This window comes from Bidens hawaiensis, unplaced genomic scaffold (assembly GCF_021521415.1).
Source record: "Bidens hawaiensis isolate Kalapana, Puna unplaced genomic scaffold, B.hawaiensis_p1.1 tig00013428_1, whole genome shotgun sequence".
Lineage (NCBI taxonomy): Eukaryota > Viridiplantae > Streptophyta > Magnoliopsida > Asterales > Asteraceae > Bidens > Bidens hawaiensis.
The window spans coordinates 469,564-492,946 of NW_027492139.1; the positions used below are offsets into that span (position 1 = coordinate 469,564).

At 35.2% G+C, this 23,383-nt stretch overlaps 1 protein-coding gene across 1 annotated transcript; it reads left to right on the plus strand.

The window, feature by feature from the left end:
* The first annotated feature begins 4,955 nt into the window (after positions 1-4,955).
* Positions 4,956-13,014, plus strand: LOC143544140 (ABC transporter B family member 1). Its single transcript, XM_077036298.1, has 10 exons — positions 4,956-5,426; positions 5,514-5,568; positions 5,656-5,831; positions 5,899-6,099; positions 6,497-6,756; positions 6,838-7,154; positions 7,242-7,465; positions 9,969-10,342; positions 10,792-11,506; positions 11,585-13,014. The coding sequence occupies exons 1-10, from the start codon at positions 5,022-5,024 to the stop codon at positions 12,842-12,844; spliced, it is 3,987 nt and encodes a 1,328-aa protein (XP_076892413.1). The 5' UTR covers positions 4,956-5,021; the 3' UTR covers positions 12,845-13,014.
* Positions 13,015-23,383: the final 10,369 nt, after the last annotated feature.

Consider the following 23,383-nt stretch of genomic DNA (forward strand, 5'->3'; position numbering starts at 1 on the left):
AGCCTTACTGAGACGGAATATCAATCGTATATGCTGATTTTGACGTCTTAGGCCTGAGTAACACATAAACACCATCAATGAAGAAACCCATCATTGTAGGAAAACCCTATTAAGATTTTAAAAGAGAAATATGCATTTTGTCTCCCTGGTTTATATCTACATTCGATGGGTTTACCCCTGAAAAAGATTTTGCGAACTTTGGGTCACTATGTTTCTCCGCGGGTTAGTCTGTGCCCCTGGCGTCAATTGACTGACCAAAAAAGGTTGAAATAACCATTTTACCCCTGAGCTTATAACTAAATCAAAAAATTCTTTCAAATAGTGTAGCGGCCGGGGTTCGAACCCCCGACCTTTGGGTTAACAACAAGCAAAACTTACCGTTTGAACTAAACAAGTGTTTGTTTATAGTTATATTATATGAAATATATAATCTTTATTAATTTAAAGAGTTTCTCATCCTCATCATCATCTTCTCCATATATCTATATATCCATATCTTTATCCTCATAATCATCATATATATCATCACATCTATATCATCAAAATTATCATATTTTTTAAACTTTTCACCTGAAACGAATCGTTTTTTACTAAACTTTTCGCCCGAAAATAACCAAACGAGTCGTTTTTTTAGTAAACTTTTCGCCCGAAAACAACCAAACGGGTCGTTTTTTTAGTAACTTTTCGCCCGAAAACAACCAAACGGGCCGTTTTTTAGTATACTTTTCGCCCGAAAACAACCAAACTTACCGTTTTTTAGTAAACTTTTCGCCCGAAAACAACCAAACTTGCCGTTTTTAGTAAACTTTTCGCCCGAAAACAACCAAACGTGCCGTTTTTTAGTATACTTTTCGCCCGAAAACAACCAAACTTACCGTTTTTTAGTAAACTTTTCGCCCGAAAACAACCAAACTTGCCGTTTTTTAGTAAACTTTTCGCCCGAAAACAACCAAACTTGCCGTTTTTAGTAAACTTTTCGCCCGAAAACAACCAAACGTGCCGTTTTTTAGTAAACTTTTCACCAGAAAACAAACAAACGAACCGTTTTTTAGTAAAATTTTCACCCGAAAACAACCAAACGAACCGTTTATTAGTAAACTTTTAACCCAAAAACAACAAAACGCGCCGTTTTTTAGTAAACTTTTCGCCCGAAAACAACGAAACGCGACTTTTTTTAGTATACTATTCGCCCGAAAACAACCAAACGGGCCGTTTTTTAGTAAACTTTTCGCCCGAAAACAAACAAACGCGCCGTTTTTTAGTAAACTTTTCGCCCGAAAACAACCAAACGATCCATTTTTTAGTAAACTTTTAACCCGAAAACAGCTAAAACGAACCGTTTTTTAGTAAACTTTTAACCCGAAAACATCAAAACGATCCGTTTTTTAGTAAACTTTTAACCCGAAAACAACCAAACGAACCGTTTTTTAGTAAAATTTTCACCCGAAAACAACCAAACGAACCGTTTATTAGTAAACTTTTAACCCGAAAACAACCAAAAGGAACCGTTTTTTAGTAAACTTTTCACCCGAAAACAACCAAACGAACCGTTTTTTAGTAAACTTTTAACCCGAAAACAACCAAAACGAGCCATTTTTTAGTAAACTTTTCACCCGAAAACAAACAAAACGAGCCGTTTTTTAGTAAACTTTTAACCCGAAAACAACCAAAACGAGCCATTTTTTAGTAAACTTTTCACCCGAAAACAAACAAAACGAGCCGTTTTTAGTAAACTTTTAACCCGAAAACAACCAAACGAACCGTTTTTTAGTAAAATTTTCACCCGAAAACAACCAAACGAACCGTTTATTAGTAAACTTTTAACCCGAAAACAACCAAAACGAACCGTTTTTAGTAAACTTTTCACCCAAAAACAACCAAACGATCCGTTTTTTAGTAAACTTTTAACCCGAAAACAACCAAAACGAGCCATTTTTTAGTAAACTTTTCACCCGAAAACAAACAAAACGAGCCGTTTTTAGTAAACTTTTCACCCGAAAACAAACAAACGAACCGTTTTTAGTAAAATTTTCACTCGAAAACAACCAAACGAACCGGAGGTTAGGGATTTTGGTCGGAACGACTTATGGGTCGCCGGAGAAACGAGTGTCAGTGCCGGAGATGGTGCTACGATGATGCATATGATGATGATGAGCTGCTGTTGTATTATTATTAATATTATTATTATTATTATTATTATTATTATATCTTATTATTATTATATTATTACTATTACTATTATATTTATAATTTATTAATAGAAGATTACTAAAATACCCTTAATATGTTGGTATTATTACTAAAATACCAACGGTCAACTGACGGTAGGAGTCAGAAGAATCCGCCGGAGAAACATAGGGGCACAAAGTACGCAAAATCTTTTTCAGGGGCTAACCCACCTCGCGACGATATAAACCAGGGAGACAAAATGCAGATTTTTCATTTTAAAATATAAAGCATTAACCATCATCTTTATGTCATTGGACCAGAAGACTGACTACAAAATAAGTAATGTTAGCGAGACATAGATAAAGAACATTAATGTGAAACTGATGTGAATATTGTTAGGCGTATGAAAGTATATTATTGGCTAAAAATGTTATGCAGCTAAATGTTTCTCGTAGAAACTATGTATTTTATTTTAAGTAAAATAACAGTTTTCACTATTTTTTTGGAGTCAAGTCAAGTAAGAGTAGTCAAAGAAACAAGAAGTCTCCGTATTTTACGGTGCTACTGCTTCTTGCTAGTTAGTTTTCAGTTTTCACTTATATCATATATCACTATCTCTACTATCTACCCAACCCATTGTACTGTACAAACACTTGCTTATGACCAGAACCACACAATACATTTCCAACAAAATCTTGCATTAACTTCAATAAAACTCTAGCGTGTAGTAAGTTCCATGAAATTTACTTAAATAGATAATACTAGAATTTGAGTATCATTCTCTCTGGTTTTGGTTAATAGTTAGTAAGGAAAAAGAACTAATTCTAATATATAATTGTTATTTTCTGTTATTTGAGGGTGTTCTTATTTATTATGTCGTTTTTAGAAGGGGTTGTTTTAGGTATGGATCAACAGATGGTGTCGGGTACACCATAATATACCCGTATTTTGCTCATTTTTTTATTATCTTTAATATTGCTTCAATACCGATACGGATACCAAGCTCATCTCTAATTTAAGAGGTTGATGTTTTTTTAGAAGGATGTCAAAACTCAAAATGTAGTGGGTCTATTGGGATCAAAGGTGGAGGCGGGAGTTATGTAATAATCCATCTTTTAAAAACCAGTATTTAACTCGTATCGGATTTGGTACAAAAACTGTATAATTAGTTGAACCGGGTTGCATCGGAAGGTTCAATCGGGTTAATAGTTTACCCTATAATTTCATATAAACAAAAAATAACCCAAAATTATGTTAATAAACATCACATATGAACAATGATCGAGTTAAATAGAAAGTTTGTACTTTGTATACGAACTTAATCAATTACAAAAGATGTAAATAAATCAACATTGGATTTGCAGGATACAAAATTGGTTGATTAGTGAATTGTCGTTTGCTATTTTTACTCATTTCAATTTTATCCACTAGGTTAAAGATCACTTTTTAAAAAATATGGGTTGCAAAAAATTATCAGAAATTTGTTTGGTTTAAAACCTGCTTGCCGGTTTAAACCGATTTTAAAAAAAAAAAAATCCGCGGTATGATGTTTTAGCAACCCGCCCAAAAATACCGTACTCTAAATACCGATTGCCTTACCAAAATCCGGAATAACCGGTTTAACCGGCTGGTATGCGTACCGGTTTTTTAAAAACATTGGTAATGATTCTTTAAAAGTTAATTTTTTCAATATAGATATATATAAACACGTACCATAAATAATAATTTCTATATATGTTATTTTAAGTTTCTTGATTATTAACTTATTATTTATAATTAGTTTTCTTAAAACGAGTTATGTATATTTTAATAAAATATAAAGTTTTTACCTTTTATAAATTTATATATTTTATTAAATCTTGTGAAATTAAAAAAAAAATTAATACCATTTTTGAACAACGCATTTTTTAAAGTTTTAAACCAATAATAATAAAGGTTATTGCTTGATATGTTAATGACTTGGTGGTGGAACAGTAAGGAGTATATTTGATGTTTTATATGACACATATTCGATTTCTTTTCCGGGCATTTAGTTTCATTAAGCGGCACCATGATGATGATGATGATGATGATGATGATGATGATGAGCGGCTAGACGAGACGTTACTAGTTGGATCCTTGAACTGCCTTCTGCCGAGTGTTCACGAGCAATGGTGAAGCTTGGATTAAGACACCGGGGGGGGGGGGGGGGGGGAGGCCAGTCTCAATTTTACGGTTAACTTTACAATGCGTATAAAAAGTTTCGGCTAAAAACGAGTAAATTACACTATGTATTAAAAAATTCCGGCCGAAAACGGCTGAATGTGGCCGAAAACGGCTGAATGTTACACTACGTATAAAAAAAATTACGGCCGAAAATGACTAAATATACACTATATATAAAAAAATTCGGCCAAAAATGGCTTTACACTGCGTATAAAATTTTTTGGCCGAAAACAGTTACATTTACACTACGTATAAAATATTTCGGACGAAAACCGGTAATTTTACACTAATACGTAAAAAACAGGGGGCCGGGGCCACCCCAGGTCCTAAGCAAGTGTATTCCGATATTGTGAATTTAGTCATTTACCGATATTTAAATGATTCGTTGGCCGTAATAAAAAAGGTTATTACTGATAGTTATTACCGTTAACCACTCCTCCCGGTCGGTTGTTGACACACTAGAGTCTATTCAGTAAAAATTTGGGTAAAAGTGATAAAAAAGGTGAAGTTAAAACAGGAAACAAAAACAAAATAAATCCACTCTCCACAAACACTTTAATTCCGATTCTATTCAGAGTGAGAGAAGTAAAAGGGACAAACCAAGAGAGAGAAAGATAATAAAGAATTTGTACAATAAAAGAAAAGAAATGCAAGAATCCCAAGAGGAGATAATAAAGAAAGGCAGAGAGCACTGGAAATGGTCTGAAATGCAAGGCCTTGAGCTTGTTTCTGAAACCCCAAATCAAAATCAAAACTTGGACACACTTTCTGAAGAACCACAAACCACCCAACAGAGTATTACACCACCAATGGAAGGTGAGGGGCAAAATGGGAAGAAAGATAAGAAGGAGAGTGCACCACCAGCAGTTGGGTTTGGGGAGTTGTTTAGATTTGCAGATGGGTTGGATTATGTGTTGATGGGAATTGGTACACTTGGTGCTTTTGTTCATGGCTGTTCTTTGCCTATTTTCCTCAGATTCTTTGCTGATCTTGTTAATTCATTTGGGTCCAATGCAAATAATATTGATCAAATGAGCCAAGAAGTGTTAAAGGTAACAGCTTTATTAAAAAGATTTTATTTTTTTTCAGTTTTTTGTTCAAGTTTGTTTTTTTCTTGATGGGTTTTTTTATGTTTGTAGTATGCATTTTACTTTCTTGTGGTTGGTGCTGCAATATGGGCTTCTTCATGGGCAGGTCTTAATCTTGTTATAACTTATAAATCTAGGGTTTTTTTTCTTAAAGATTCTTGAAAATGATGGAAAAACATTTTTTTTTTGGCAGAGATATCATGTTGGATGTATACAGGTGAAAGACAATCAACAAAAATGAGGATCAAATATTTAGAAGCTGCACTGAGTCAAGACATTCAGTTCTTTGACACTGAAGTTAGAACTTCTGATGTTGTGTTTGCTATCAACACTGATGCTGTTATGGTTCAAGATGCCATTAGTGAGAAGGTAAAACTAAAAATCAATTTTTTTTTTGGGATTTATGATCACTATATGACTGTGTGTTGTATGGCAGTTGGGAAATTTCATACATTACATGGCAACATTTGTTTCTGGATTTGTGGTGGGATTCACAGCAGTTTGGCAGTTGGCACTGGTAACACTAGCAGTGGTGCCACTTATTGCAGTAATAGGAGGTATTCACACCACCACATTAGCTAAACTCTCTGCCAAGAGTCAAGATGCTCTTTCACAAGCTGGAAACATTGCTGAGCAGGTGAGCCACCATCAAATTACTCTGTTTTTCATTGTTTTACTTTATAAAAATTTATTCTTTTTCCCTTCTTTAGACTACTTTTTAGAAACAAGTAGCATAATTTTCACTGTTCATCAGATGAATATTGCTTAACATTAAAGCATACCTTTCTAGCTTTCTCATTATCTGGATAGATGAAATAACTTTCCTATTTTGTTTAATGACTTGAGCTAAAACAAGAAACCAACAAGTTTTCCTAATCAAGAAACCAAGTTTCCTAATAAAAAGATTGAACCTTGATCTGTTATGATAAACTTGAGCTAAATCAAGAAATATGATATTATTATTATTGTTTATAAAAGAAATAAAAACATTGTCTTACCATCTGGGAATTTTTTTAATTTATCCGATTTTGCAGACGATTGTACAAATTCGGACCGTTTTGGCATACGTTGATGAATCAAGAGCATTACAAGCTTATTCGTCCGCATTAAAGATATCACAAAAACTTGGGTACAAAAGTGGATTTTCTAAAGGATTTGGATTAGGTGCAACATATTTTACTGTCTTTTGTTGCTATGCACTTCTTTTATGGTATGGAGGCTATCTCGTTAGAAACAATCACACAAATGGCGGGCTCGCTATTGCTACCATGTTTTCTGTCATGATAGGTGGACTGTAAGTTCTCCAATTTCACATTTATTCAAATCACCTTTTTTTCTTATCATATTTCATTTATTTAATTATAAATGTCTACAGTGCTTTAGGCCAATCCGCCCCGAGTATGTCCGCATTTGCGAAAGCTCGAGTGGCTGCAGCGAAAATCTTTCAAATAATCGATCATAAACCAAGCGTCGACAAAAACGCGGAATCAGGTGTCGAGTTGGACTCGGTTTCTGGACTTGTGGAACTAAAAAATGTCAACTTTGCATACCCTTCAAGACCAGATGTCAAAATTCTAAATAACTTTAGTTTAAGTGTTCCTGCTGGAAAGACCATTGCTTTGGTTGGAAGCAGTGGCTCTGGAAAAAGCACAGTGGTTTCCCTCATTGAAAGGTTTTATGATCCTACTTCAGGTATTGATAATGACTCTTCAGTATGATAATAGAATTTTATTTTGTACAGAAAATGAATATTTTTGTACAAATTTGACTCTTTTACAGGACAAGTAATGCTTGATGGACATGACATTAAAGAACTTAAATTGAAGTGGTTAAGACAACAAATGGGGTTGGTTAGCCAAGAGCCAGCACTTTTTGCTACAACCATTCAAGAAAACATACTTTTGGGTCGACCCGATGCATCCATGGTCGAGATTGAGGAAGCGGCTCGTGTTTCCAACGCTCATTCGTTTATTATTAAACTACCCGACGCCTATGATACTCAGGTTAGTCCACATTTGAACCGAAGGGTATTTTGGTCATTTTATACCGGGACCACTTGTTTTCTTCTTGTTCATGTAATGGTGTAAGGCTGAGGGGTGTGGGGGGCGCGAGAGGGGGCGTGAGTGGGGGCGCCAGCCAATAATATTGTGACGTGTGGCAGAGAGAGAAACTTGATAAGATGGGTGTTGGTAGTGGTGATAGCGCCCCGGGCCATGGTGTGGAGGGGCGCGAGAGGGGGCGCGAGCGGTTTATTTTTTTATTTTTTTATAAATGTATTAAAAAAACGTATTATTAAAAAAACAAGAAATTATTTAAAAAAACACACATTAATTAAAAAAACACATTAATATATAAAAAAAAATTAAAGTACTAAAGAAAAACATTATTCTTATTATTCGGCTTCGTCTTCTTCGATCAACCTCTTCCGGATACGTTCCTTTTGTTTTTCCATTAGCATTTGGTCGACCGGATTTAGGTGGCTGAAGTCTCTTGCAAGGAAGTCCAAATCTCTCATTCTTTTTTTTTCCTTTTTGTCAATAGAGACCACCTCCATGGTTTTGTTGAATTTATTGAGGGATTCAACAAGATCGTTGATGTTTACGGCTTCCCCCTCAGCCGGTTTTTTCCCCCTGGCGTCCCTTCCCAATGGCCGCCTCCTCGGCGGTGAAGACGTTTCCTCCCCCGCAACGTTTAGGTCGAATCCAACCCGGCAATCCGACCCGGCGGAAGTGCTGTACGCTCCAGACGAACTAGTTTTAGTCCGTTTCGGCCCTACTTCCGCATCAACGTCCGGCGCCACCAGCTCAACCCACTTAGAACACCTTCTCAACCTCTCCCACACCTTTACATCGTCCCACGTCTTCACCGTCCCATACCTCCGCAGGCACTCCTGCCTCCACTCTTCGACAGTGAAATTATAAACCGCCAAATCGTCACTGCCACTTGGTCTCATACGACCGGCGTTCCTGTTGAACAGATTAGTAAACAAGCCGACAAATTTTCTGATTTCGGTCCACCGACCCGAAATCATATCGGCGGTCCGCTCTGTACTCCCAACGAGCGAATAGAACGTCTCCCTAACCTTTGTCCAAAAGACCTTGCTCTTTTGGTAGTCCGCTGCAAAATGCATAAATAAATTTGTAAGTCATTTAACTTTTTTTGGTAACTTTTTTATTAAAAATCATTTTTAAAAACGTTAAAACAATTACCGCAACGCCGATCCTCAGAAGTGACTATCCAAGCCCGACACAGGGCTTCCTTCTCATCCGATGACCACGGAGTGATTTTCCGTTTCGCCCTTCCGGTCGAAGCCGAACCCGACCCGTCCGTTGCAACTTGTTTTTTCCGGTGGACGCGTCTTCTTTGTCCCGCAGCTTCACCTTCTGGTTCTGGTTCTTGTGTCTTCGGAACTACAAAGTTAGGAGACGGTTGTATGTTGGATGGTTGAAAGCCGGATGGTTGTTGCGACCCCGAATAAAACATCGGTTGGTCCGGTGCCGACCATAAATCGTCGTAACTGTAATCTGATTCTAGGTTTGGGTACCAATTTCCAGCCATGTTTTTAAAAAAAGGTTTGGAAGATGGGGTGATTTCGGGTTTTGGGTGTGGTATGTGATATTGGTTTGGGTTTGATATATGTTTAATACAGAGAAACAAAATCGAGTTGGAAATAGGTTTGATATGGGTGTTGAAATGGGTTTGTTATTATATATAGGAAAAAAAAACGTTTTTTTTTTTAAATAAAACACCCCCCAACGGCTATTCACCCTTTCCAAGAAAACTCTTGCGCCATTCTCAGCCGCTAGCACCCTGGCGCCTGCCTCGTTTTCCGCTCTCGCGCCCCTCTCGCGCCCCTATCGCGCCTCGGTGGTGTGGTGCTCGCGCCCCGGGGCGCGAGCGTCCGGCCTCTTGCGCCCTTCCTAGCGCTCCACACCCCTCAGCCTAAGTGAGGGCCCTACTTGTGTGGAGTATGTTGGGGGGTAAAAAATATAATCACTTTGCCTAGAAAGTTGAAAAACATGATAAAGTGTATTGCTTTTTGGTTGCAACATTATTACATTGTACTAATTCGGTGAATGAGACATTTGGTCAACCAAAAAACCTAGCTTTTGGTTCAAAAAGTCAAACTGTGGGGGGAGGCAAAATTTTCTTTAATTAAGCACATTAATTAATGGAGATGATATATTAACACAACATGCTTTTTGAGTCAACAGTGCACGTGCCAACTCACAATCCTAAGCATGAGAGTGGTTGACCGAAAAGTCAAACTCTAAGATGAATTATAAAGTTAAGTAAATAATAATTAAGAGCAAAATCAGATATTTAGTTTGACCAGGACTCCAGGAGCATTTTAAGCGGATATATAAAGAAAATAATGCAAGATTAAAGATTAGATAAATAATAAAAAAAGGAAGTATTTATTTCTGTTTTTTGACTTTTTTCGATCAATTCTTGAAGTTATTTTAAAGATTTGATTTTTATAAAAAATAATATTTTTTTTGGTAGGTTGGGGAGAGGGGGTTACAACTATCAGGTGGTCAAAAGCAGAGAATAGCAATAGCGCGGGCAATGTTAAAGAATCCAGCAATCTTGCTTTTAGACGAAGCAACGAGTGCTTTGGATTCTGAGTCTGAAAAGTTGGTTCAAGAGGCGTTGGATCGGTTCATGATCGGGAGGACAACTCTTGTGATCGCCCACCGTCTCTCCACCATCCGGAAGGCGGATCTTGTGGTGGTTTTACAGCAAGGTGGTGTGTTGGAAATGGGGACTCATGATGAGCTTTTTGCAAAGGGTGAAACTGGTGTTTATGCTAAGCTTATAAAGATGCAAGAAATCGCACATGAAACGGCTTTGAATAATGCAAGAAAGAGTAGTGCAAGGTAGTTTTTTTTATCTCATTTGAATTGCTCACTAGACTTTGACTTTTTTTTAAAAGTCAACGGAACTGATTTAGTTCGTACGGATTATATCAAATGATAAAAACTTTAATGATACATTGAACTTTATCATAGTACAATGGACATGCTAAATCTTAAGTTAGTGATAAGATTCTTATCAATTTATTATCTCTTTGCAAATTGGTTGGTTTGACCTCAAAAGTCAAACTTTAGCTCTTGCAACTTGGTTTTGTTTATAATTTGACTTTTAAGGGCTAATTGATGAGATTTATTTGACTGTGATGTGAATTTTTTAAATATAGAAATATCATTAAAATTTTTCATTTTTTAAATTCTAATTGGCCAATGGCTGGTTTGACTTAAAAAGTCAAAACTGTACTAGTAATCTAGATTTGCTCACTTATGGTTTTTATTTTATTTTTATCTTTTAGGCCTTCTAGTGCAAGGAACTCAGTGAGTTCACCAATAATCACTCGGAACTCGTCTTACGGTAGATCACCATACTCCCGACGGTTATCAGATTTCTCGACATCCGACTTTAGCCTATCAGTTGAAGGTAACTATCCTAGCTACCGCCACGAGAAGCTTCCGTTTAAGGTGCAAGCAAGTTCCTTTTGGCGTCTGGCAAAAATGAACTCGCCTGAATGGACCTACGCTTTAATCGGTTCAGTGGGGTCCGTGATTTGTGGGTCCCTTAGCGCATTCTTTGCTTACGTCTTAAGTGCCGTCCTGAGTGTATACTACAACCCAGACGACGCCTACATGATTAGAGAAATCGGAAAATACTGTTATCTGTTAATCGGTGTGTCATCGGCTGCACTCATTTTCAACACTTTGCAGCATTATTTCTGGGATGTGGTTGGTGAAAACCTGACCAAACGCGTACGGGAGAAAATGCTGGCTGCGGTCTTGAAGAATGAAATGGCGTGGTTTGACCAGAAGGAGAATGAGAGCTCGAGAGTTGCTGCTCGGTTGTCTCTTGATGCTAATAATGTTCGGTCAGCAATAGGCGATCGAATCTCAGTTATTATGCAGAACTCTGCCCTCATGTTGGTGGCATGCACCGCCGGTTTCGTTCTTCAGTGGCGACTAGCACTTGTTCTTGTTGCAGTTTTCCCACTCGTGGTTGCAGCCACTGTTTTGCAGGTCTGTGTGTTATATTCGCAGAAAACGAGTTTTAATCGCTTACCATATTTTTTAATTGTTTTTATTTTTTTTTGACAGAAAATGTTCATGCAAGGATTTTCGGGTGACTTGGAAGGGGCCCATGCGAAAGCAACACAGCTAGCCGGGGAGGCGGTCGCCAATATGCGAACCGTGGCCGCTTTCAACTCGGAGGATAAAATAGTCAATCTTTTTACAATAAGTCTTGAGAAACCGCTTCGTAAATGCTTCTGGAAGGGACAGATAGCCGGGAGTGGGTTCGGGATAGCACAGTTTTTGCTTTACGCTTCATATGCTATCGGCCTTTGGTACGCGTCTTGGCTTGTTAAGCACGGGATCTCCGATTTCTCAAAGACGATACGCGTGTTCATGGTTCTCATGGTCTCCGCAAATGGTGCAGCCGAGACACTAACCCTTGCTCCTGACTTTATCAAAGGTGGTCGAGCCATGAAGTCGGTTTTCGACCTTCTTGACCGGAAAACCGAGATAGAGCCGGATGAGGTAGATTCCATCCCCGTCCCGGACCGTCTCCGAGGTGAAGTCGAACTCAAGCATGTTGACTTTTCTTACCCGACTCGCCCGGACGTCCCCGTGTTCCGTGACCTCTGCCTACGAGCTCGTGCCGGGAAAACCCTCGCCCTGGTGGGCCCAAGCGGTTGCGGGAAGAGTTCGGTCGTGGCGTTAATACAAAGATTCTACGAACCGTCGTCCGGTCGCGTGATGATAGACGGAAAGGATATAAGGAAATACAATTTAAAGGCGTTAAGGCGCCACATTGCGTCCGTCCCTCAAGAACCGTGCCTATTTGCCACAACAATCTACGACAACATCGCGTATGGACACGAGTTTGCAACCGAGTCTGACATCATCGAAGCTGCCACCCTAGCCAATGCTCACAAATTCATCTCCGCATTACCAGACGGCTACAAAACATTTGTCGGGGAACGAGGGGTGCAGCTTTCGGGTGGTCAAAAACAAAGAGTCGCCATCGCAAGGGCGTTTTTAAGAAAAGCTGAAATAATGTTGCTAGACGAGGCCACAAGTGCACTAGACGCCGAGTCAGAGAAATGCATACAAGAGGCTATTGAACGTGTATGCTCGGGAAAAACGACTATTGTTGTAGCACACCGGTTATCGACTATAAGGAATGCTCATGTGATTGCAGTGATTGATGACGGGAAGGTGGCGGAGCAAGGGTCCCACTCGCACCTGTTGAAGAATTACCCGGACGGGTGTTACGCGAAAATGATACAGTTGCAAAGATTCTCACATGGGGAGGCTGTGAATATGGCTTCAGCCTCTAGTTCCAAACATGGTTAGTCAGTCAGTCAGTCAGCTGTCACATTTTAATTATACAAAAACTTGATTTTGGGTTTATATATTTTGGTATAGTCATATTAAGTGTATTATTTGATAAGTTTATCATGGTATATGTTTGGGTAAAAAAAGATGAGATGGATGTTATGCTAACTCGAAAGTTGAAACATATATATAGGTTATAAGTTATAAGTTCATAACTGTCATGCTGTGTATACCAGTTTTTAAATATAAAATCTTCACATTTATTTACACTTATCGTTATATTTTTAGTTGAATCTCACTTTTCATATTAACATTCTATAGGTGAATTATTATTTATTATTATTTTTTACAGAAATTTGTTAGTTTTAAAATAATTTACCAAGAATTATTTCATATAACTATAAAACTAGAGGAACATGTTATATAAGATAGAACTTTTATATACTTAAATATATTTTATTAAAATATATTACATAAAAACATATTAAAATCCTTATTTACATAACTATAACTAATTTAAATATATTTTTGCATTTCCACAAAGATTAGTAATTTTTTTCCATCGTTTCACATAGAGTAATGTATGCACATCATATTTCTCTTGTGTCTCATTTATATCAATAGTCTAAGTTTGTGCTTATACAAATTTGTAAAATATTGATTAACCATATATTAGATATTTGTAATCAAGGTAAAAAGTAATCGCTTCATAGTTACATAAATAAAATATTAAATTCACATTCTGTAAACTTAACGAGTACAAAATGAAGACAAGACAAAGGTAAGTGTATTGTGTAAAGAAAAGACAGTAGACCCCATAAAGTCAATTATTAGAAGCGTGCAAACTGCAAACTACTACAAATAATTTACCACGCCTTCTGCTGCATTCAGTTGCCAAATGGCCATACGCACGTTTTCGTTTAAAAATATTTTAAAAAAATTCATTTCAAATAAAAGGATCCAATTATAATAAAGAGGCAGGTAAGCGGGCAACAAGTTGCGCCGCCACCCCCTTTTGAATGGCAAAACCGATCCTACTAAAAATAAAATTATCGTTCTTTGGCGTCGTTGAGTTACATGTCATAATAAGCATAGCTTTGATTATCAGTGATTTCATTTTAGTGTAGAAAATTAAGAGTTAAATAGCTTGAAAGTTTACAAGAGTCTTTAAATGAACTAAAAATAAATGCTAATTATACTTATGTTACAATTAAGAATCATCGATTATTTAGAATTTTAACACGACACCTCCCTAGCCATGTCTATGAAGGCACCGTGACATCGATTGTCAGGCACTTATAGAGCCCTGTCAGATAAGACACAGTCTTACTCCATTTATTAACGTTTAAACATTTTTATAGTCTAGTTGAGACACATGTCATAATAAGAGAGGTAACGACTCGCTCACATTGAAGTCTTTATTCCAATCTTTATCCTTATAAATTTGTTAAAAGAAATAGAGATTTATTAACACTATTTAAATGATTGCTACATCTTAATATCGAGATTAAAAAAACTAGAGACGGTTTTTTAAATATAGAGATCTATTGTTTATTCTCTATATGAAACTTTAAGAATACGTGTGAATGATTGCGACTTGCGAGTGTTTTGAATGATGAACAAAATTTAAAATTATTGACGAGTTTCAGTTAAATTACAGGGATAGAGGCGTGTAAACTAGCGGGAATGCTTAAGAAACCAACAAAATGAATATACAATTATGAAAGTAATGTTAGGGCTTTTCAGTCATATCATATCGAGCTGGTGACATGTATATAGGACGCTCTAGATAATAATGAACGATGACAAAATTGTGGACCAGTAGGACACACATAACGTAGTCAACATCGAATACAATTATCAAGTACTAAGATATTGCTTCTTGAAATGCATAACAAAAATAAATAATTAATAAAAATAAAACCACATGAGAGGTATTTCACTATTTCTATCCGAGTTAATTTTAAAATACTTCCAAAAAAAATATGTATAATTATTATTAACTTATCACATATTCAAATTTTAATCAACTATCTTTTGTTTTCTAGATGATTGTAAACAGCCCAATCCGATTTTGGCAATCATGAATGTATATATCCACTTACAAAGAAATAATAATGGAAACATAATAATTAAAAGATATGTAGGTAGGTTTCTGATGATGATCATGTGGTGCTACCAACAATAAGGGTGATAGCAGATGACTAGATGGTGAGCGTGAGCAAACGAATTATGCACCCTACACCCATCATGAAAATTCAAACATATATACGTCCCAAGAAAGTGACATCAATGGGAATTCAAGTCACCTTAATTTATCTTTACCTAGAAATTATTATTCTTGCTTTACTCATCAAACTGCTATAAAAAGCCATCAATGGAGATTAAAGCGACCTTAATTTTCGTATATGAATGAATCTCTATGTCAGTCTCATTCCTATGATTTTAGAAAAAAAATGGTAATTGGATAAATACTTTTAACTTTCACTGGTTGGTCGAAAATACTTTTAGTTAACGAAATGTTTACCATCACTCTCAACTTTCATTATATTTTCTTCTGGCACTCTCAAACTAATGAGACACTAACTCCGTTAGTTTTATTGTTGAGGTGGCAGAAGACAATAAGGTGAAAGTTGGGAGTGATAGTAAGCATTTCATTAGTTGGAAGTGTAATATACCAATAAGTGAAAGTTGAGAGTATTTAAATCTAATAACTCTTTCGAGAAGATCTAAGTGATTTGCTTAATTTAACCCTCATCTCATTTCTCAAAATTTGAAATAAAATTTAGAAACACCTCTCTCATATAAGGACTTGCTATTCATTCCATATTTATTTCTTGTGGATGTAAGAAAGAAAAAAATATATTTAAAAATGGAGAAAAAAATAAAATGTGATATATAAGATTTTTTAAATATAAACAAAATTAAGAAAAATTAGCTAAGTTATTGGTAAGAATTAAGTGAGAATTATCATGTCATTCACCAATTGCAAAACTATGAATATCAAAGAAAGTCTGGGAGCCCATGTCCTGAAAGCAACATGAGGCCCCTAAAGGCCCAAAAGTTATACAATACTCATAAATATATGAATGTTGTTAGTTGTACCTTCTGAGTTTGACATCAAATGTTATATACAATATTTTTAACTCATAACTAGTGTGTAATGTGCATTAATTCTTGCTTATACAGTTGATAATTAGTACACCGAAAAGCAAAAGATGCATAAAGTGATAAAGCGTTGGTGTTAAATATCTGAAAGAATATGTTTATAGTTAATTAAAAGTCAGGAATGTACTTTTGGCATAAAATGTTGAACTATAGCAAGTTGATCATACACCACATTTTGTGTCGTCTTCAAATTTTTATCCTGTCACAGTTGGATTCGCTAATTACCTACGGGCAAAGAACAAAATTCTCAATTTACAACACGGTAATAAAATCCCATCGCTAATTAGCACTTCGCAATATCCCTCATTATATAACAATGATCTTCGTTTAATTGACATGTCCACTACTCACCTGTCGATTCCTGAACTTCATTAGAAATAGCGCGGCATCAAATGTGACCATTTAGTTATGGGTGACAAGACAATTATTATTACTAAAACTTGCAGCTAAACATAGAATAATTAACTAAAAACCATAACCCATTGTTTGGCAAAGAGTTATAGCCGTGAATGGATATCGAAACATAAATGTTCAACCAATCTTGACAATCATATGGATGTTGTTTCGCTATAACCACCGCATTGTGAACAACGTAAGATAAAATACATATTTCTCCTAACAAGAAAAAAAAAGGTTAACATATATAGCCAAACAAATTGCCAATTACTAACAACTATAATCAACAATATGATCTTGTTACGTTATTAGTCACATGCATACTAATATGAATCAATTAACGTGTTCGTGAAATATACATTGAACGTTGATGCCATTATTGATCAAAAGTAACTGTGTTAGTTATACAAGTTTGGGGAAATTTGAATAACATTGGTATACTAAGGTGGTCTGGAGTACATGTTTGTTCAACTCGTTCTGATTTTAAGCCTCAACGAACCCGCTGGTTCAAAGGAAGCATTATTGCCTTGGCGGAGGTCTGGGGCTTGTTGTCATGTAAGTGATCTTGATGTTATCATCGTTTAAAACTTTTATTTTGTCAAAATGGTCTTTCATAACGCATCGGATCTGCATAGTCCATAGATGAGAAATGCTTCAAAGGAAAGATCTTCAAAAGTTATTAGAAATAAGTCCAAGTTGTTATTGCTCGGTAGCGACTTGGTTACATGTTGAAGGTCGGTAGTTACTGCTCGGTAGCGACTTGGTTACATGTAGAAGGTTGGTAGCAACTAGAACACAGTAATAGCTACTAAGTTCGCTAAACACCGGGCTAGTATCTTGTAATTCGGTAGGATCTTAGAACTTCGGTAGATAATGAGTTTACTGCCAAATGAAATTTCTGATACTAAATGTAATTGTAGCGGTTGCACCACAACTGCTATAATTGTTTATGAAACGTTATGATGCTTCACCCTAACCTTGTGATTATTCTACACCCATATAAGGGTTTAATTTCAATTATCGAAAAATATTATACATTAAGAAAACTTCTCGTTGTTTGAAAGAACACTTTCTATCTTATCCGATTACTGACTTCGTTACACGCAAAATTCTTAAATCTGAAGCTGAATATTTAAGCTATACGAATTACAAAATCAACAATTCCTACTAGCATACGTATATTCGTGAGTTATGACTAACCTGAAATGGTAGCCGTGGCATATGATGCAACAACGTTTTATTGTCGGGGGGTCATGACTTCTGGAAGGAAGAGTTTTTTAGATAAACGGCCTACATGGACTTAGCTTTTTCCCGTTGCTTCAATGATTCATGATAACTCGACATCTCATTATAAGTGATAAGATCTGAAATATTCAACGCAAATTAGCATATATGCTTGATAAATTTAGGTAGAGGTTTTATATTGAAGGAATGAAAGTGAACTACCATGGCACCAGCTAATTGAGTTTCGGCTGCAATCTAATGTTAAGAACTAAACAATAAACAAGTTAAATTTGCAGTTAGTAATTTGGCTTCGTGTTTCATCGTCGACTTACCAACTAAATTACCCTAGCCTCCATTATTTATGCTAAATCTGATCCTTTTTTTAATAATCACAATCTATAAATCATCAAATATATGTTGTTAATTACTACTTAAATGTTTTTATTGACAAACAACTCATGTCACAAAATTTTCATAAATCATGAGCTTTATTAATTATAATTACTTGAAATGATCTCATCAGATGAGTTAAAAAGGTTAAACCTTGACATGACGCCCACGGCCACCAATTTCTTCTTCACAGTACATATGTATATATAAGTAACAAGTATATACATGCATGTGTATATATATTTGGGTGAGAAAGACAGCAGAATTCATGAAGATGGCATTTTGTCTGCAGATACACCTGCACCTCACTATGTCTCAATCCTTAGAAACACACAAGGAAGTGGAAATTAGTAAGGTGCAGGTGCAGGTGCAGGTGCAGGTGCAGGTGCAGATAAAAACTGAACAACATCTTGAGAGAGAAAACACCACACAAACACATATACATACACACATGTGCAGCATATATATAAACACATGCTTATATATAACATATAAGGAATTGCAGCTAGCAAACGAATCCAAGACTCGGTATCTCGGTGATAATATTCCTTTTAGTTATCGTGTGTACTTTATGTATAGAAGCTTGTACCAACGACTGGAACTGCAACTATCTGTCTATTTTAGCTTAAATTAAATCAACATAAGTAAACCTAAAACAAATTAATATTTATTGATTAACAACTTCAAATTAAAAGCTACGTATACTTAAAAAGAAGAAAAGGTTTTTTTTACATAATTCATAGATATCTATATAAGAAATGAAATTAAATTAAAAGAACATTATATTGTAGATTCATTTATCCGTGACATAAATTTCTTGCTTTTCATTTTGGGTAGGAATAAATATTAAACTTCAAAGTTTAAGGTTATGAAAACTACAATTATAATGGACTGCTTCACCAATATACGTGCTTTAGAAAAAAAATATAACTTTATCTCAAAACAGAATGAAGAGAAACTACAAATCACGGCTTAGTTCAATATAATTGATATGAGTTATGAATGGAATTGTAATAATAAGAATAGTAAATTGCAACACAAAAATGTTCTCAATCTAGTTGACAAAACGAGTAGTTTTATATTCAAAATTGACACGGAAAACCTTAAATTGAATTTCCCGTAAACGAAATTTCATTTTAATAATGTTAATATTAATTTGTTTATTCCACACGATGGCCAAGAGTTTATCTTATCCTTCATGATCTCTTTAACAATTTTGCTAAACTATAACTAATTGGGTGTTGTTTCTCTTTCGAAATGGAGTTACTTAATTTCAACAACAAAACCAAAAGATCGACTACCTGCTCGCATGTGGCTAGCTAGTTACGGTTTGTCCAGGTTTAGTGCCGCATCCCTATGGGTTTGGTCATACGGGTTGATTTTTGGGTTATAGAATCCGGAGATGAGACAAATTTGACCATTGTACCTGTAAGATTTGGACCAATTGAGTACCCAATTTTTTTTTTCGTTAACAGTTAATATTTTCACTGTTTTAAGTAAGACTAAAATTCACAACCATTTAATTGAGGATCATGCACTTTTGGAACTAGACCAATAAGCTAATGAGTTCTTTTAATTTGTTAAATTCCATCATTTATAAACAAATAAATTTTATATATTTTCGTGCCAGCTATAACATCATTTCCATAAGATAATCCACTATCCAAATTAATTAGTTAAAGAACTATTATCATGAATTGACCACTATCTATTAAAACGTCAATTCTTAATTAAATACAATAATATCATTGCATTATTAAGTAAAGCATTATATATGATTCTATCTTCAATAGGAAAAATATTATCAGACGTTAATGATTCAATAAATTTGTGTTTTTTAATATATGATTAAGTAGATTCAATAAGTTATTGACCGAAAACCTCAACCTATATATGAAGAGGCTAAATGAATAATATATTCATTATTAGATTGTTAATCATAATAAATTGTTAACTTTTGCTAGTGTGTATATGCAGAAGCAAAACCGAAGAAAGTTCTAAAGGACATCAAGGCTTTAAGCTTTCTTAATTTGGTTCTCAAATAGGTCTAAATCTAATTCCATTTTCCGGTTAGATTGACGTAACTTCAACCTTATGTAATTATGTTGTAATTGTGTTTGTCTCGTTTGGTCTTTTTGAACGGTTTAATAAAGTTTATCTTTTGAAAAAAAAAGTGTATGATCATATACATCTTATGACTTTGTGACTTCGTGCTTAAGTAACAAAAACTATACTAGTTTATTGTTTGGGTACCGATGCATTGGCGTAATATATGTTCACTAAATAACATGTAATGTACGTATGAAATAGAGAAATTATTACACTTGGGAAAAGCATATATATTTAGACAATGGGACCACAAAAGGCCAATCACGTGACTGTACTACTCACCATCTAGTTAATGTCCACGTGACCGCAGATGGTGTCCACGTGGGAATAACCCCATCGGACCCTAGGGTTGACAACCTATACTTTCCACGTGGATATAATCTTGTATTATGTTCATCCTAGGGTAAAAAAATACGATCACGTGTACAAAATTATTGATAGGCTGTGAGAAGATGAAATATATATATACCAAACCATGCATATCTAATTATCTCTCTCAAATAATAGAGACTGTTTTCAGGAAAAAATATCAACTCAATATCATATTTCATACCCACTTTTAACCATTTAACCATGATATTCATGCATATTTATGCTAACAACTAGCTATTAAGCAAAGACCGACTTGTAGACTATAGGTTATCGAAATATTTCTCCTCTTGAGGTTGAGGGTTCTAACCTCATAGCAAACGATGGTTGTAGATTTAAGAATATGATTAATGAGTTAGCGAATAATGAGTTAGCCATTCTTAAAAAAGTTAAACAAGCCAAATTAGATTTTTAATAAGTCAAACTATAATATCTATTGGCATATAGTATTCCACATTGGCAGCGCGAAAAATACTACTTCTAACTTTCATTTTCGTTGCTAGTGAACAACTTGTTTTTTTATCCTGGTAAAATCGTTGTAAATTGTTTTGAAACAATATAAGTGAAAGTTAAGGGAATATAGAACTATTTATATGTAGCTACTAGGAAATGTTGGTATTTATTTGGTGAAAGGTGTTTTCGGTCATATTACTTGCACCTAACACATGCTAGGTGCACCTTCAGATCCTCTAACTCTAATTTGTTTAAGCTATCGTTTTATCATCCGTAAACATATGGGGTCACTCAAACGTTACACACAATTATACATAATATTTATTTTCTACTGGTGTTATGTGATATCGGTCAATATAAGCTATATCTATCCATGGTAAAATGTGTCTTATTAACACACAATGGCAAAATCTAGAGGAATGCACTAAGTGTTGTGAACATTGTAAATTCACAAATAGATAAATATGTTTAAATCTATTTCTTTTAATAAAGTAAACATTGCATCTTTTATGGTATAACCAAAAATAAAAAGTACGTGTTAATAGTTTCTAATAATTAATGAATCACGTGTCCTAAGAATCTACGATGAAGTTGTATAGAATAACATATATGGTCGGTTTCATTTGTGAGCATCTCAACATGTACATCAATTTGCATATCTGATTGGGTTCCAACTTTCAAAACTAGAACATTGGCCCCCGGTAGTCAATAAGGACGGCCAATGGCATCTCTAAAAGCCCAAGTCTAAGTTTAGGTGATGTTGGCAATCGTGATATATGCAAGGACCATTGGTGAAGATATATATTATGCTACAGTGAAAAGGACGGAGCGTACAGTGATTCCTACGCCCACATGACCTTGTTTGTGTTTTGCATTTTTGACCCTCTTGCTTTTAGCGTTTTGTTTTTTCCTCCTGTGTTTTTGTTTTTACGATATGATATGATATGAAAGTGGGCTATTCGGATCCCATGTTTCTTGCCCAAGATATATGTTCATATTCTACTTTATTTATAAATTATCTATATCATTTGGAACAATCCGTAACAAAATAATGTATCAAAGGATAGGGTAATCTGCTGTTTTGTCTTTTATTTATTGTTTCGAAATCGAATTAAACTTAATAATTTCACATATTTGTAAGTGGTTATACACTCAATAATAAGCATGTATAAGATCAAATAAAAATTAAATTGTTGTGCTAATGATGGGAATCAAGTAGTATTATATATACAACATAGTGTAATTATAGTGTAGTGTAATTATAATTACAGTACTTGATCATCATAATTAGCACGTTAATTTAATTTTTACGTTTAACTTTCCCCAAATTAAGCATAGCGGATGGGAGTTTAAGGGTCATTTCGATTATCGGGCTCAAATGTGACTTTAGGTAAAAAAAGGTGTACTATGTGATGCAAGAGCATCCCGAACAGCCAAGACCGAAAACAGGTGGTGATGAGCTGCATCTTTGGTCCGAAGAAAATATTGAGCAAGTCAATAAATAATTTGGTGGTTATTTGATATAAGTAACTTTATTATTCATTAGTTTCCTTTTTGAGTTGTAATTTCTATGATAACATCTTTGTATTTAAACTAGGTTAGGAGATTGATTAGAGATATTTTTTTTGTTTTGAATTTTGAAGAATTGTAATCTAGACCTTGTGAAGCTCTTCAGACAGCTGATTTTGCTAGAAATTGGTAAGCCTTTGAATAAACTCAATGTCAATGTGTTGAGCTATTTTATCGTGTTTTCGCCTGAATCACAATGTGTTGCTTTGCTTTGGTAGTCGATTAAGGTGTGGCGACTACATTAATCAAGTTGTGGCGATGGTCTACAAAAGACTAGATACGTTCCACCAAATCGGATGTTGCTAAACTTGTTCCTTAAAAGACCAGATATGTTCCCAACCACCCGGCCCCGCCATAACCAGTTTGATGTCGTTAACCCACAAATTAAAACGATATTGCTAAAATTGGCTACAGTAAAAGAACGCCCCAATAGGGTCCGGCAGTTCGAACAGCCACCTAAAAACACCTTATTGGCCATGATCGCCTTCAACTTGATGATTTCTTGAATCTCCCGTTTTCAAAATATTAACTGCAAGACCATCATGTAGAATCCCAGTTCCGACAAATCATGAGACAATCTTAATAGGATTCCAATGGCAATTTGTTGAAACATAATTTACAAAATTCATAATCAGCGACATCGTTTTACAATGCTTTCGCAGCTGAACAATTATAATAGCAGGTAAAATATAATGTCATGAGTATATTTTTTTAAAAAAAAAAAATTAAAGCCCAGATGATTATTTCAATTCTTCTTAAATAATATAGATATACAAATACTGCATTGATTCAAAAGAAAACATGGAAATAGCCGCCATTGCTTAAATTTGCCTCAACCAAGTGTATCATATATAATTATGTTACCGTGGTTTACATTAC

Bases quoted from the DNA above. Each gene is read 5' to 3' on its own strand.
- LOC143544140 (XM_077036298.1), top strand. From the start codon at position 5,022: ATGCAAGAATCCCAAGAGGAGATAATAAAGAAAGGCAGAGAGCACTGG. The intron at 6,757-6,837 runs GTAAGTTCTCCA...AAATGTCTACAG, and splicing joins TCTGTCATGATAGGTGGACT to TGCTTTAGGCCAATCCGCCC. The intron at 11,507-11,584 runs GTCTGTGTGTTA...TTTTTTTGACAG, and splicing joins TTGCAGCCACTGTTTTGCAG to AAAATGTTCATGCAAGGATT.